The sequence below is a fragment of the Colias philodice genome, chromosome 29 (genome assembly GCF_061535455.1).
Source record: "Colias philodice isolate Cphi_HAF_F1 chromosome 29, ilColPhil1 Martin Lab GWU primary, whole genome shotgun sequence".
NCBI lineage: Eukaryota > Metazoa > Arthropoda > Insecta > Lepidoptera > Pieridae > Colias > Colias philodice.
The window spans coordinates 509646-526351 of NC_143114.1; the positions used below are offsets into that span (position 1 = coordinate 509646).

The 16706-nt window shown below is 33.9% G+C and overlaps 1 protein-coding gene across 1 annotated transcript; it reads left to right on the forward strand.

Moving 5' to 3' along the window:
* Positions 1-1498: 1498 nt before the first annotated feature.
* On the forward strand, positions 1499-16701 carry LOC149475674 (uncharacterized). The gene is made up of 5 exons (XM_089713161.1): positions 1499-1600; positions 2887-3221; positions 6018-6150; positions 16072-16183; positions 16353-16701. The coding sequence occupies exons 1-5, from the start codon at positions 1499-1501 to the stop codon at positions 16694-16696; spliced, it is 1026 nt and encodes a 341-aa protein (XP_089569287.1). The 3' UTR covers positions 16697-16701.
* The last annotated feature ends 5 nt before the right edge of the window (positions 16702-16706 follow it).

The window sequence follows — 16706 nt, forward strand, 5'->3', positions numbered from 1 at the left end:
ACCATAATATTATTCGATCTCTCGAAGATGAACATGAGCATAAGCAATGACTAGAGTAGGGACGCGAATATTACCATTATTTGAGACAAGAACGATTAATAAGTTTGTTTAATGTAAGATTAAGAATTGAAACTATTGGTCTCTTTAAACGGACGAATAGCGAGAGGCCCGTCTTATTGCAAACAGATTTCGACATAGTCTTAATGACTTAGAGGTAAACATAGAAGATTAATCTACAAATTCGGTGGTGTGGTCCGACAAAATAATATAAAAGTGGGTTTGCTTATAACCTCACAATTGATTACAGATCATCTTCTGTATAGGCGATATTAACGTAGTATGTTCTTTTTGTAATGCTTTAAAGTGGAGTAAGGAGTCGGCTTTCGTTTGAAGATACGCCGGAACCTTTGAAATCACTACTTTTAAGTTTTAGAGGAACATGTGCAATCTAAACAGTTCTTAGACAATATTATTAGCTCTTATAGTATTGCGTTTTAAATGATCCTTTGGTGCTCAACAATTATTAGATGCTCCTTTCATTCTTACTTTTAAGATACAAGGTCAAGTTTATCATTTGATAGGATCCCTTTTGCCTGAAGGCCAACCTAAGTTTCTTTAAATATATTTTGTATTCGACTACGACGAATAATCGAATACAAGAAATCAATATTTCTCGAATTTAAAACTGAACTCATTTCACAATTTTAGAACATGTTAATTCATCAGGTTAATCCGTATATATGCGTTTTAAATCGACATTAGAAGCTTTTCCTCAAGATGGTGATATTAATATAAAATTGGTATAAATGCCGATAGACGGAAGTCTATCAGCACTCAGGAATTCCCTGAGCGTGTTATAACGCCCAGGCCGCAGTATTACAATTTTTCCTACAGTAGGGCGACGAATGTATTTTCGCATAGCAACGGAGGGGAACTCGTGGGGGGTAAAGTGACGTGGGCCACGTACCACAAACATGTTTAGTTTGTGGTACCGAGCGCGAAAGAAAGTCATCGTGTTTTTAGTAAAGTTACAATGTAAACTAACGTAATTTATTACTTAGGTACATATTCTATAATGGTGCGCTCAAACTGTTAATCTACATTTAATTTAGATTATTATTTTAATTACTAAGAAATGTAGAATTTAAATCACATTCATTCATGTTTTCTTCAGATATTCGATGTCTATGATTTTCGATGATTTTAAGATTTTCTTATCAGAGTATTCAATTTTAATGTAGTTAAATTTTATAAGAGACAATTAAGAACATTCAAAAATAAAGTGTCACGTATTTTTTTTAAACGACGAATGACGAAAAACGACCGAATCGCGGACGAAGTCGCGGGCAACAGCTAGTGCATAATAAAAATAAATTACGTGTTGGATTTTTAAATCCCGGATCACTTAGTACAAATCACGATGAGTTCCTTATAGCAATGGATCGACATAACGTAGATATTATGGCCATAAACGAAACCTGGCTACGAGAGGGTGAAGATGGGCGTGCGCCAGCCGTACCTGGGTACAGACTGCGTCACATACCGCGACCGACCAGTATTCGTACGCGAGGCGGCGGCGTTGGATTTTATATTAAGAATGGTATGTCCGCGCGTATAATACCTCATCCCGTCGCTGAGAGTATCGAACAGATGTGGCTGAAACTATCCCTAAATGGTCAGGTAACTATTGTTGGTACAGCATATCGTCCTCCCTGGTTAGACATTAATAAGTTTCTAGATGCCTTGATAGATTCCATAAGTTCATTTTCGTGGTATGATAGTATTGTGATAATGGGGGATTTTAACGTAAACCTACTGAATAGCTCTCATGTAAATAGTAAAAAAGTAACGAGTTTCCTACAAACATTTAATTTAACCCAACACATTACTCAACCCACGCATTTTACAGATTCTAGTGAAACTTTGCTTGATATAATTTGTACTAATGCGTCTGTTCACAATGTTGTTGTTGATTATATCAAGGAACTTAGTCAACATGCCTTTCTTTCCTGTGGGCTTAACGTATCGAAAGAAAAAGCTTTGGTGAAGTATATCTCATATAGACCGATAAAAGATATTGACAAAGATGAGTTCAACAAATCTCTGGGAACAATAAATTGGTCTTCATTGCTTGGACTCTATAATGTAGATGAGTTAGTTTTTACCTTAACCGCGTATATTACATCACTGTTTGATTTCCATGCTCCCTGTAAGCGAATACGTGTCAGGGATAAACAGCCGCCATGGATAACTTACAATATCAAGAAGATGTTTAAACTGCGTGATGAAGCGAGAAATAAAGCGCGATTAACCAAAATAGATTCTCATAAAGAATACTATATTGAATTAAAAAAATATGTTAGTTTGGCATTAGAACGCGAAAAACAATCATACTTTGATTTATATATAAATAAAAACCTAAATAAGCCTCATGATATGTGGAAGCATTTGAAGGAACACATTACAATTAACCGTAAGAAACAGCCTATGTTGCCTGGACATCTTAGCGATCCTGATTCCTTAAATAATCATTTCCTTGATGTTCCAGCAAATAGTTTACCATTGTCCGCATTGACCTATTATGAGTTTCATCGACACGGAGATGCCACATTTTCTTTTACATCTGTAAATGAGTCCAATGTACTACATGCTATCCAGGAACTTAAGTCGCAAGCAGTTGGAATTGATGATATTTCGTTGGAAATGTTCAAGCTTACAATCCCATCGACGCTATCAACTCTAACGTATATCATTAATCAATCATTTGCAACTGATACATTTCCCAGTTTGTGGCGAAACGCGCTTGTGCGTCCCATACCCAAAGTTAATAATCCACAAAATTTCAAAGATCTTAGACCGATTAGCATACTACCGTGTCTTTCAAAGGTAATAGAGAAGTTGGCGCACAAGCAGTTGATGAATTTTATTGAAAATCATAACATCCTACCCGATCGTCAGTCTGGTTTCAGAAAACGCAAAAGTACAACAACAGCTGTGGCCGATGTGCTGGATGACATTCTTAGTGCGCAAGATGAAGGAAAAGGGACAATCCTTGTGCTTTTGGATTATTCGAGAGCTTTTGATACATTAAATACATCACTACTATTATCTAAACTCGCATACTATGGTCTCAGTCATTCTACTATAAAATGGTTCAACAGTTATTTAAGTAATCGAACACAAAGGGTGTCAGTAGCAATGGAAGACGGTAGTAATAAGATGTCAGAGCGCAAACCTGTTACACAAGGAGTTCCTCAAGGCTCTATTTTAGGCCCTCTTTTATTTATATTATATACTGCTGATATTGTAAAACATATAAAATCGTGCCGATATCATATTTATGCTGACGATGTTCAGTTATTTATATCATTTCACCCGAATGAAGCACATTCTGCGATAGATAAGTTAAACTCAGATTTAGCTTCCATACTCGAATGGTCAAACCGTAACTCACTAGTTCTTAATCCAACTAAGTCCAAGTATATGGTTCTAGGCACAACGAAAGTAGTAAACTCAATTCAATGTCATCTTATTCCTGTTTGTATAGGTAGTAAAGTTCTGGACCGTGTTGGTGAAGCAAAAAATTTGGGAATAATCTTTGATGAACACCTAAGATTTGAAAAATATATCGGTGTTACTGCAGCTAACTGCTTCTATCGCATCAAAATCCTGTACCGTATTAGAAAGTACCTAAATCCGGAACTACGTGTTAGGCTTTGCGACAGTCTAGTATTATCAAAATTTAATTACATGGACGTGGTATACGGGAGGCGGATACTTGCTCGTACGAAACAGCTAATACAACGGGTACAAAATGCATGTGCCCGTTTCTGTTGGAACATTCCCCCACGGGAGCATATAACACCATTTATAAATAAAGCCTGTTGTTTAAATATGGAGAACCGTAGACGGCTCCACTTTGCCTCGTTCCTTTTTCAAATTATTAAGTCCGAAACTCCTCAGTACCTCTTTGAAAAGCTTGTCTGGATGGGTGACCAAAATCCAGTATATAAAACCAGACAAGCTGCAACTAAACTCACCATTCCCAAGCACCACTCTGCTAGTTTTCGAGGAAGTTTCAAATACAGTGCCACTAAGTGTTGGAACAACTTACCACCACCACTTCCCAGCCTTAGAACAGTTGAGAATTTTAGGAAAAAATACAAAATTGTATTACTAATGCAACAAATCCAACCTTAGTGGCAATATGTACACTTAAATATAGTATGTATGTAAATATATCTAATATTTTTACTTATTATTATTTATTTCTTTTAATATACCTAACTATTTTATGAAAATATTTTTGTCTGCCCATCTCTTCTATATGTATCGTGGTTATATTTTGTATTTATTCTATTTTTATTTCGTATTTTAATATTACTCACATATTGTTTCTCTAATCGTTACAATGTCTAGGGGCCACTGAAAACCAGCTCTGTGTATGCATAATATTGCAGCATAGATTACGCTGAGTTGGCTTCCCTTTTTCAAGGACACTGTTTTACAATTGTTTTTCTTTATTTTTAATTCTTTTACTTTTTCTCTTGTGTGTAAATTTTGTGTATTTTTTTTTTTTTTGTTGTTTAGTTAAGTTTTGTTTATTTTTTTCTGTATTGTATTGATGTTCTTTATTGATGTCCTTGAAATAAATGTTTTTTCTTTCTTCTTCTTTAAAGGGGTGACAGACGTACGAGTAAGTACGCGAACTTGTGGCTCGACGACCTTTTTCGCTCGTGTGTCACCCCAAGTACGCGTACTTAAAAACCGTCGAGTAAGTTCGTTGACGATCCAACATGTTTGAAATTTTACTCGTAGCTCGCCTTCGCTCGCACGTCTGTCACCGCCGCGAGCCGCGAGCCTAGCCTGTCTAGCTATAATAGGTGTTACTAAGTGCAAAAGTTTAATTAATTTCGTCTTCTTCTTTTAGTTTTATGAAAATAATTTAATATAATTAATATGAATGAATATAATTAATTGAATATTGGCGAAGGTATCTTTGAATCACGCCAAGGAAGTTTCACTCCTGACGCGTGGGCTCGGCGCACACGCTCTTTTTTTGTAAAGTACCCTCAAAATATAATAGTAAAAACGAAAATATATCCTTCAATTTTTGAACATTTATTTTGTTAGAATGCTATTTACCATGGACTAATAAATATATAAAAATAAGTGCTGGTTATTAAATTAAAAATGTCTATATTTAATTCCTGAATAACATAAAATTCCCTCTGTTCTGACATAGAGACATTCGATATCGGTGACACGCGAGAAGCTACTGACCAAGCTCTACGTGTGTCACCGACGTCGAGCCGAGTAAGTACGCGAACTTTAAAACCGCGATTTTAAAGTTTGTACGTCTATCAGCCCTTTTACCATTGAGTGAATGTTTCGTTCAGAACCTGGATAAGTATTTAGTTAATTAAAATTTTTGTGATTTTAGGGCATTTAAAAATTTAACACTGTTTAATTTATGACGCAATACGAAGAAACTGCAGAAAAATATAATATTCAGTTAGATAAATGGCATAATAATTTAACTGATTACTAAAACATTGTGTTTGATTTGACTGTATTCCTAAACGAACGACGGACGCTCGAAGCTCATTCAAGGCCAACTTTGTTTTGAAGTGAACTTGTGTCTTGTGTTGTGATTTAAATTGTTAAAAGTTTGGAACTATTTTATTGTTCTACAATGAGAACCAGCCACCCGCAGTACTGAGTACACCATTATGGTAGAATTTATGGAAAAGTAAGTGTATTACATTCAATGATTACATTTAAGATTTTATTGTCATAAGCATATTTGTGTTGATTTTAATAGTGTTTCAATGGGATTTTTGGAATATACTTTTGTAAAGTTTAAAAGAGCTAAAGTTTATTTGTATACTCAAGTTAAAGTATTACGCTAGTCATGTGTAATTTGTAAAAACAAAATTGAAAAAGAAAGGTACCTAACACATATTATTAAAATATTAGAGCACACGGTCCTTTAACTCACGTTAAATTTATTTTAGGCATGGAGACTTATCCAAACCCAGTGGGGGTCCTCGTGGTAGACATTATGTGCAGCAAAAATGGAAGGAGGTAATTGATATGCTCAATAGTGATGGCACTGGGGATTCTCGAACAGAGGAAAAGTGGCGGAAGGTAAGCCTATTATATCCTAATTACGCACATTTAAGGAAATACACATACTTCACACAATTTGAAATACATGCATGCATAATTATATTGGTGCTGACATCCTGCTCTTGTTCATGTTTGTTAGGTTTGGAGTGATTTTAAGAACAATATAAAAAAAAAAGTGGGCGAAAATAAATAGGTCTGCTCAGGGTACAGGTGGTGGGCCAGCGATTCAGCTGACATTAACAGACCTTGAAAACAGAGTTTTGAATTTAATTGGAGTGCAGGCTGCTACTGGGATGCCTATACAAGAAGCTGGATTTGTACAGGTGTGATATTTTTGCTTTGTAATGTAGTAGTTATATCTTTTTTTTTCATAGCAATTGTTGTAATCTCAGGGAAATATAATAAACTGATAATAATTAATGATTTTCGAATTATCTGAATATTATATTCCATATTGGGACAGAATATGAACAAAAGTTTAACTTGTCTGCAACTTACCTACCTAACATTGTAAAAAAGGGTCACCACTTAAGTTTTTTGTTAGTATTGTGATTTGTGACACTTGAAATTCTTGTGTGGACGACTGGCTGGGGTTTGAGTGCCACATAATGCATTGCAATTATGATCTTTGTTTACAATGTCTTAACTTTGGTGTTTCTATGAGCATAATGAATACTCTAAAGTAGTATTTTGTTTTATAAAAAAATACAATAGGCATACTAAACAGTAAAGGTGGCCTTTACTCACAAATTTTAAGTTAGCACTAATATGCACTAAAATGACTAATAATTATAATTAATGGTAAAATATTCAGTAATGATAATATTTAAATTAATAATAATGTAAATGTAAACTGTATAAAAACAATGTAAACTAACATAGTAATTAAGAAATTATACTCACAAGTGGACCTCTAATGTGTGTGGAAGTGGAATAAAATAATAATAATAATTATATGTTGCCCCCTTGTCGCACTATTGCAGCGACTTATTTCGGGGGCCCATACAGTGAGAGGGCGAGTCACCACTAGTGTTGCCAGGTCAAATTTGTTTTAAATCGGTACATCAGGTCAAAAAAATCGGGATTTTGGGTTGTAAATCGGGACAGAAAAAAAACAAGGTATTTTTGAATCCGGGTTCAATTTAATTTTTTTTTATTTAATGCGTTTTAAACTTCTGTACCTAATACCTATTACCCTAAATTAAATATGGATCTATCTTACATAACAAGTACATAATCAGTCTGGCTAGCTAGACTAGTAGAAATTATAAAATATAATCAAACTTTAAGGCCTCGTTCACGAAGATGGCGGGAGTGGCGCGGGAGAACTAATTTTGAATTTCGAACAGTTGAAATTCAAAAATTTTTCGCCCTCGCTCGCTGCTCCCGCCAACTTCGTGAACACGGCCAGAGTACAGAAGAATAAAGTATTTATGTTAAGGTGATTGCAACGATCTGTTCCCAGCCAATATCCCGCTAGATGGCGCTGAATTCTACATTTCTAGTTTATTTGAGTTTTTGCGTAATTGGAATAGTCATCAAACCTAGGAATAGTCATGGCGGTTACTGAATATTATATTTTATTGAAATATGTTATATCATTGCCTTAAAATCCACCCAATTCGGTAAAATTATGCGTTTTAACATCTGTCATTGCATACAGGGTCGTTTACACACACAGACGTATACAAAAATGATAAAGATTTAACTCTAGATGGCGTGAATGTAAAGCGCGTCACACACGGTGAAGATACTACCTATAATATTTTATCTAATCTAGTAATATTTTATATTACAGTATCTTAAGGTATCCGGTATCAGCGTTCTGACCATCATTTTTCTTTTTTCGCTGTAGAACCGCCATCCTGTTACAAATGACCCACAAAGGAGAATGACCACGGGTGGTATCGGTAAAATTTTAGTTGTGCCACGTATTCGTTATATTGTTAATTCCTATTTGTATTTATAATGATCATATGTATCAATATTAAGTCTTAATTAAACCGGATAAATTGAAATAATAGTAAAAGTAAAAGTTTTTCTTTTGAAACATGTATGAACTTTCGCATTAGTAGGAAGTAGGATTGTTATAAAAATAAAAGTTATATTTGTTGGCGTAAACTATTTTATTGTAATTTTGGGAAATAAATAATGTCAAAATTGATTACCTACAATAAAACGCAGTTTTATTTTATTACCTACATTACACTATTGTTTTTTTTTAATCAAAACATGTATTTGAAGTAGCAAATATGATATTATGCTGATCCAAGCATTTTCACTCAAAACTAATATCAGTAATGATTTGTAAAAGTAAATTATTTCAAAATACATTTCATAACCAACAAGTAAGAATAATTATTCATACAACAACAAATCAAAAACACTATTTACTATGGAAAAAAAACCAGGAAGGTGAAAAACATATTTACGATTTCGATGCACTCGACTTTTAGTAAAATAATAGGTAAAAATATTATTATGGTTTTGATCACAGACATATCTGTGGTTTTGATTTTAGCTACTAGTATCAGAAAGCTGCGTGTTCAATGCACGTCGGGGTCCCACAACTGTGGAGGAAGGAAGGTAGAATACCTCCATCGAATAAGTGAAGTTTCTCGACATACTCGATTTGCCGGCCGGCCTCAATGAAGATTGTCCGAAAGTTGTATATGTGCTCTGTAACGAAAAAATTTCGCTAGCGCGATTCAGAGTGAGGTGTCGTACAATATACCTAATGAAGTTTTTCATCTTTTTATTTTACTGCAAATACAAAATAAAAATTAAACAATGGTAATGTAAATTCTAAACAAACTACTACCAAAATACAATTAGAACAAAAATCATTTGACTTGTTTATTTCACCCAGAGGCCAGAGGCGGCTCGTGACAAAATTGTATACCTAGGTGTTCACTTGAAATAAAACAACGAAAATACAATAGCGTTCGGGATGATTTATTACAAAAAAATGAGCACCACATTTTATAAATGTCTATAACACTAAAAATTACAAAGTACAGGCTATTTCAAAACGAATTCAATGACTAGGTATCAATAATTAGTAAATCACCGAATTTGCATTCGCGAGCGTAGGTATCCATAGTGTTTGTCACTGACGGTCACTGACCTCTATAACTTATAGTTATAGAGGTCAGTGGTGTTTGTTGTGTAAACATGTATGTATTTGAGTAGTTAGTAGCATATTATATTCTGAATTTCTGATCCATGCCTATTCACTCAAAACTAATAACACTAATGATTTGTAACAGTAAATTATTTCAATAGGTAGGTATTTGAACATTTCCCAACAAGACGTAAGAATAATTATTCGTAGGTATACAAGATACAATAACAAATCTAATACACTATTTATTATTTTATTATTTACTAGCGGTCCGCCCCGGCTTCGCCCGTGGTACATGTTTACGTTTTCTCTCCATAAGAAGTAATAGCTAGAGAGCTAGCGCAAAGCTACCTGTATGTATTTGACCAGACCTGGATTTTTGTGTGTTGATTCCCCTATACCTACTATACATGAGATGAGGAGTCACTAAGCCCAGAGTGGTGGACGGGGCGCGCGCTTAGGTAAGACAGGTGGAAATTTTTGGCGAACTTTGAAACCATTTGACCACGTCTGCCATTTTGATATTTGAAAATAGATTATTATTACTATCGGAAAATAACAATGGCAGACCATTATCACGCGGATAACATTCTGGCAGACACTTATGAAAGTGCTGAAAAAAATACAATTTTGAAAGTATTTGACCAGATCTGCCATTATATATACATATATTTTATTTATTAGGGTCTTAAAAACTTATTTTCGAAACGGCAGACATTTTCATTGCGTACAGACTTCAGCAGACAACAAAACTTTACAGACTTCAGCAGTCAACAAGACTTAGCTTCTACATGGTCAGATGTATATATGTATTACGTTCCCTGACCTTACATCAATGATTTACTTTATTAATGTTTTTATGGTCATTTACATTTAATTTTGAAAACTATGGAATAAAATTTATAAATTTGATGATACAAAACTAAATATACATTTGTAAAGAATCTCAAATATAAAGTTGTGTTGCAAATAACAAATCATCATTTAAATATTTAGTTTATTTCTTTATTTAAGAAACAATTAACAATTACAAAACAACATAAAAAAACACGCATGCATTTATTGAAATGTTCATTCATCATCACTATCGTATGGCGTTGTGTGACTCGTCTTCATAATCCATTGAATCGGATTCTGTAAAAGTAAAACGTAAATTATATAATAAAAGAAATGAGTCATTATAAACTTACCTAGTAAGGCAATGCCTTTGATGTCGCACGATGCCGCCGCGCCGCCAGTGTAGGTACTTCTGCTGCTACATGAAGATATGCTAGGGTTGCAACAAATGGGAAATAAAACAATTGTAATTATTACTATTATGATGTAATCATTTATTCATATTATGTACATTCAAAACAATTGCTATTATTAAATCTGATGTAATTATTTTTTCATAAATATATAATTATTATTAATTATATAATATATTGCACTGTGAAATATTTACGTATCACTTTATTTTTGATGTTCTTAATTGTCTTTTATAAAATTTAAGTGACGCATTCGCATTGGGATCAACAATCCGATAAGAAAAGAATGGAGACAACATATACATAGCTTTGATTTCAATTCTACAGATACAAAATATACAATCTATCTAAAATGATACAACGGATGTTTCCTGCGTTTTCTCGTCAAAATACCGAAACAACGTAATTATTGTATAGTAGTTGGGCGTGAAAGTAAAAAAACAAATGAAAAGTGTTTTCCATATGATTATTTATTAAATTTACGCGATTAAGAATAATTTCAACGATACAATTTAGTAACCGAGAATTCAGAGGATTAAAGAAAATACCTGCCTGATCATTTTATCAAACTCTAAAAGAATTATGGTTATTTCGCATCACTCGGTTTATTAGTTTGGTAATAATTATTAAAGGTAGTTACAACCCTAGCCATTGAGTCGAACGGTAGGCAACACAATATCGACTTTGTGCGGGTACATATTATGGTACATTTCTTCTTGCTGTGAAGCGTAATTATTATTATTAAGATTTTTTAGGCTATTTTGAATCAGCTGTTCTAATTTAATTCTAGAAATTTATTAAAACGTGATTTTTTTAAAAGTATATTATGAGTTTATAAATACCTCAACCAATAGTTATTGTGTCCTATCCTCATTTCTTTATATCTTGGTAGTTAACTAAAGTGTTAAATTTACATAACCTCAACAACAACATTTACACTGCCACTGCACTAAAACTAAACTAACTAGCTCTCTAGCTATAAGAACCATCCTCGTACTTCAAGGGATATAATAAAAAAAGAATTATCGAAATCGGTTCAGCCGTTCTCGAGTTATGCGCTTACCAACACATTTTGCGATTCATTTTTATATATAAGAAGACTAGCGGTCCGCCCCGGCTTCGCCCGTGGTACATGTTTACGTTTTCTCTACATAAGAACCATCCTCGTACTTCAAGGAATATAATAAAAAAAGAATTATCGAAATCGGTTCAGCCGTTCTCGAGTTATGCGCTTACCAACACATTTTGCGATTCATTTATATATATATATACTAGCGGTCCGCCCCGGCTTCGCCCGTGGTACATAATATTTACGTTTTCTCTACATAAAAACCATCCTCGTACTTCAAGGAATATAATAAAAAAAGAATGATCGAAATCGGTTCAGCCGTTCTCGAGTTATGCGCTTACCAACACATTTTGCGATTCATTTTTATATATAAGAAGACTAGCGGTCCGCCCCGGCTTCGCCCGTGGTACATAATATTTACGTTTTCTCTACATAAAAACCATCCTCGTACTTCAAGGAATATAATAAAAAAAGAATGATCGAAATCGGTTCAGCCGTTCTCGAGTTATGCGCTTACCAACACATTTTGCGATTCATTTTTATATATAAGAAGACTAGCGGTCCGCCCCGGCTTCGCCCGTGGTACATAATATTTACGTTTTCTCTACATAAAAACCATCCTCGTACTTCAAGGAATATAATAAAAAAAGAATGATCGAAATCGGTTCAGCCGTTCTCGAGTTATGCGCTTACCAACACATTTTGCGATTCATTTTTATATATAAGATAAGATTATGTGAAAATAACCAGGAAGGTGAAAAACATATTTACGAAAACATAGTAACATAATATGGCTGTCGCTACAATAATTATATTTCAATTTTATCTTTTTATACCTAGTAGAACTGGCCGACGAATAAAAAAAATCGTATTAGAATAAATACAATAAATTACGGAACAAAAAAAGGATTGTAACTGAATTAGGTATGTTTGTTTCTGGGCGCACCGTTTTCGACGACGCGACGCGCGACGTAAGCGTATAGGTATAGGTACCTACTTTGCTAAAACAAACTAATAAAATTGTGTGTCTGTCTGAAAATTCGGAAAATCATATTTTGCAAGTTTGTAATTACTTTGATAGTTTACCGATTTATAATAATTGTAATTGTAATTGTATAATATATAATTTGCAATGTGGTGAAATTTCATAAAAATCACGGGCCAATTTTTTGTTTTGAATCCCACCGAAAATATAATTGCGTTATTAGAATAATTAATTACTATACCTACCCACGATCAATTATTACAATATAGTCTCAAATGCATACTAGAGAAATATTGCAATTTGATTCAATTAAAATGCATAGCATACAAAAATAAATTCACAACACAAGAAATTCCGCGCGCAAATCATAGCGCGTGTCAATGAAATCAAGAATGTTTTATATCAAGCCGACGCGGACGACGACGCGACGCCGAACAAAAGTACCTACGACGGACGACCACGCTTCGAGTTGCCAAACAACATGAGTAATAAATTGTTTACAAAAAAAACAAGTTTTCCATTTTTCTGTATGAGTAGACAGAACTTCAAAACGCCACCTGCTACGGTTTATATTATGAACGATTGTTATAAAAATAAAAGTTATATTTGTTGGTGTAAACTATTTTATTGATCAATAATTTTGGAATTTAAAATTGTCAACATTGATTACAATAAAACGCAGTTTTATTTTATTACACTATTGTTTTTTTTATCAAAACATGTATTTGAAGTACCATATAATATTATGCTGATCCAAGCATTTTCACTCCAAACTTATATCACTAATGATTTGTAAAAGTAAATTATTTCAATATACATTTCATAACCAACATGTAAGAATAATTATTATTATTCCTACCTACAACAACAAACCTAAAACACTATTTACTATGGGAAAATAACCAGGAAGGTGAAAAACATATTATTATTTACGATTTCGACGCACTCGACTTTTAGTAAAATATAGTAGGGAAACATAATATTATGGTTTTGATTTTTGCTACTAGTATAAGAAAACTGCGTGTTCAAACTACTTGTTTGTCTGTCTGAAAATTCGGAAGTACTTTGGTAGTTTACCGATTTATAATAATATTGTATACCTATATCGTTGTTTAAAAAATATTCAAACACAATAAAATATGATATATGTACTGATTTATCACTGGTTTCAGTGATGAACTGATGAGTCAATTATAGCCACTATACTTTCGTCATACGTGTGTATGATTGATGTGATTTGCAACGTGGTGATATTTCAGAAAAATCACGGGTCAAATTGTCCCACCGAAAATATAACTGCGTTATAAGAATAACTATACCTACGATAAATTATACATAATACAATATAGTCTCAAATGCATACTAGTGAAATATTTTATTTGAATCAATAAAATAAAAAAATAAATAAAAAATAATAATAATACAAAAATAAATTCACAACACAAGAAAATCCGCGCGCAAATCATAGCGCGTGACAATGAAATCAAGAACTTTCGAGCCGACGCGGACGACGAAGGAGCCTAACAAAAGTACCTACAATCATAGGCGGCTCGTGACAAAATTGTATGGCCGTGTTCACTTGAAATAAAACAACGAAAATAGGTACCTACAATAGCGTTAGCAGTACAAAAAAAATGAGCACCACATTATAAATGTCTATTTATACACTAAAAATTATAGAGTATTTCAAAACGAATTCAATTATTATTTAGCAATAATTAGAAAATCCCCGAATTTGCATTAGTGATCGTATTCATAGTGTTTGTCTACACTAATATTATAAAGAGGAAAACTTTGTTTGTTTGTTTGATTGTAAATTGTAATGAATAGGCTCATAAACTACTGGACATTTTACCAATGTTTGCAAGTTTGTGATTACTTTGATAGTTTACCGATTTATAATAATTGTATACTTATATCATTGTTTAAAAATATTCAAACACAATATGATATAGGTACTGATTTATCACTGGTTTCAGTGATGAACTGATGAGTCAATGTTAGCCACAATACTAATCACTTTCGTCATACATGTGTATGAACTATGATTGATGTGATTTGCAATGTGGTGAAATTTCATAAAAATCACGGGCCAATTTTTTGTTTTGAATCCCACCGAAAATACATATATTACTAATTGCGTTATTAGAATAATTAATTACTATACCCACGATCAATTATTACAATTTACAATATAGTCTCAAATGCATACTAGAGAAACATTGCAATTTGAATCAATTAAAATGCATAGCATACAAAAATAAATTCACAACACAAGAAATTCCGCGCGCAAATCATAGCGCGTGTCAATGAAATCAAGAATGTAATTTTATATCAAGCCGACGAGCGACGACGCCGAACTAAAGTACCTACAGTACCATTTACCTTCAGTGTACAATACAGTTTACAGACCTACGACGGACGAACAATAATGAGTAATAAATAAAAAAAAACATAGTTTCTAAGGTCATTAGTTTTATTTTATTTTATTGTTATTTTCTTTGAACGATTGGAAATGAAATTACTCAATTTTTACACAGAACTTTGATTTATTAGAATTATGCTCATTATGCATAAGATAACGAACGCGAATGCACGACATCTAGCGCGTCAATGTCTAAACATCGCCTTTCGTTTAGACATTGACGCGCTAGATCTGTAATAAGTATATAGTCTATGCGCTAGATGTCGTGCTTTATGTCGTGTTTCGCTTGGCAAAAGTCACGCACACTACTGTAGAAGTGTCAAATTTTTCCGGTATTTTACTGTTGTTTTTCTAAGTAAATATTGTAAATTATTGATTAAAAAGGTCGAACGCGCACACATTTCATTATAGAGAAGTGATAAAATGATTAGTTTTAAAGAAATAGTGTCTGTGTTAAGTGTTTAGAGGTAATCAAAAATGTATGGAGGGACGGTCGGAACATCAACCTTAATAAGTGATGTGATGTGACGCTGATGTGTGCTATTTTGAATTTGACATAGTGATGTATTGAGTAAAAAATACTGTACACATTTTTTTTTTTTCTATTTCGCATTTTGATTTATCGGGACATTTAGCGTCCCGATCAGGTACTAATCGGGACGCGTCCCCAGACCCCTGAAAATCGGGACGTCCCGCGTAAATCGGGACACCTGGCAACACTAGTCACCACCTGCCAACATATTTTTACTTTCTTTTAGTAGAAAGGCAGGTGCCATAGTTTCCAATAGTCCCCAAATACCGGCCCATTTAACATCCCACTTCATAGCCCAGTTTATTTTGTTTTCCATATCTTGAAATAGCCCTACATCGGCCGCGGACTGCCTAGGACTGTATCTCTATAGTGCAGTCATGGGCAGGCTGCGGCTGGTGTCCCACAACACAGTAAAGTTCTCTAAAGGGCCTCTGCGTGTTGGATCCGTGTCCCCACGTAAGCCTTCCAAAGGACCGGGTACCTTCCTTATGACGGTACCCGAGTATTATGGATGAGATACACATATAATAATTATACTTTTTTATTTTTTATAGGTTGTTGGTGGAGAGGATGTTAGCTTGTCAGGTGTACAAGTACCTGCTACAGAAACTGTAGACGAATTGACTGTGGATGATGCTGCTTATGAATATACACCAATTCCTGAAGGTTGGACTTACTTATATACCTTATAACTCTTTTGTTTGTCATAACTACTAGTAACAACAAAACATTTAAAAATAAGATCTTCAAATACTTAAAGTAAAAAAAAAAATTCCTGATAACTAAAGCTAGCAGAATAGTATTTACGTTGATTGTTGAATCTCAACTTTTCCAGATGAATGGAATACTCCAGGAACAAGCAGTCAACCCACAGTCGCTCCACCTCTTCCTGCTCCTACTCCGCCACCAGCACTTACACCAACACCAGGTCCAGTGCAAACCCAGTGGCAACCGCCGAAAAAAAAGAAGAAGCCTGAAGATTTAGTTTTAAAAGTATTTAAGGAGTGTGAGACGAATGCTAGGGAGTATGAAAAGGAGCGTGACCGAATTGCGCAAGAATTAGAACGAGAGAGGATTCGTCAGCGTGATGTAGAGCTTCAGTTGCAAGCTCAGTGGTTAGATTTTATGAGAGAGGCATTAAAGGTTTTAAATGCATATTTAGAGAAAAGAAGTGAATAGTGTCTGATTT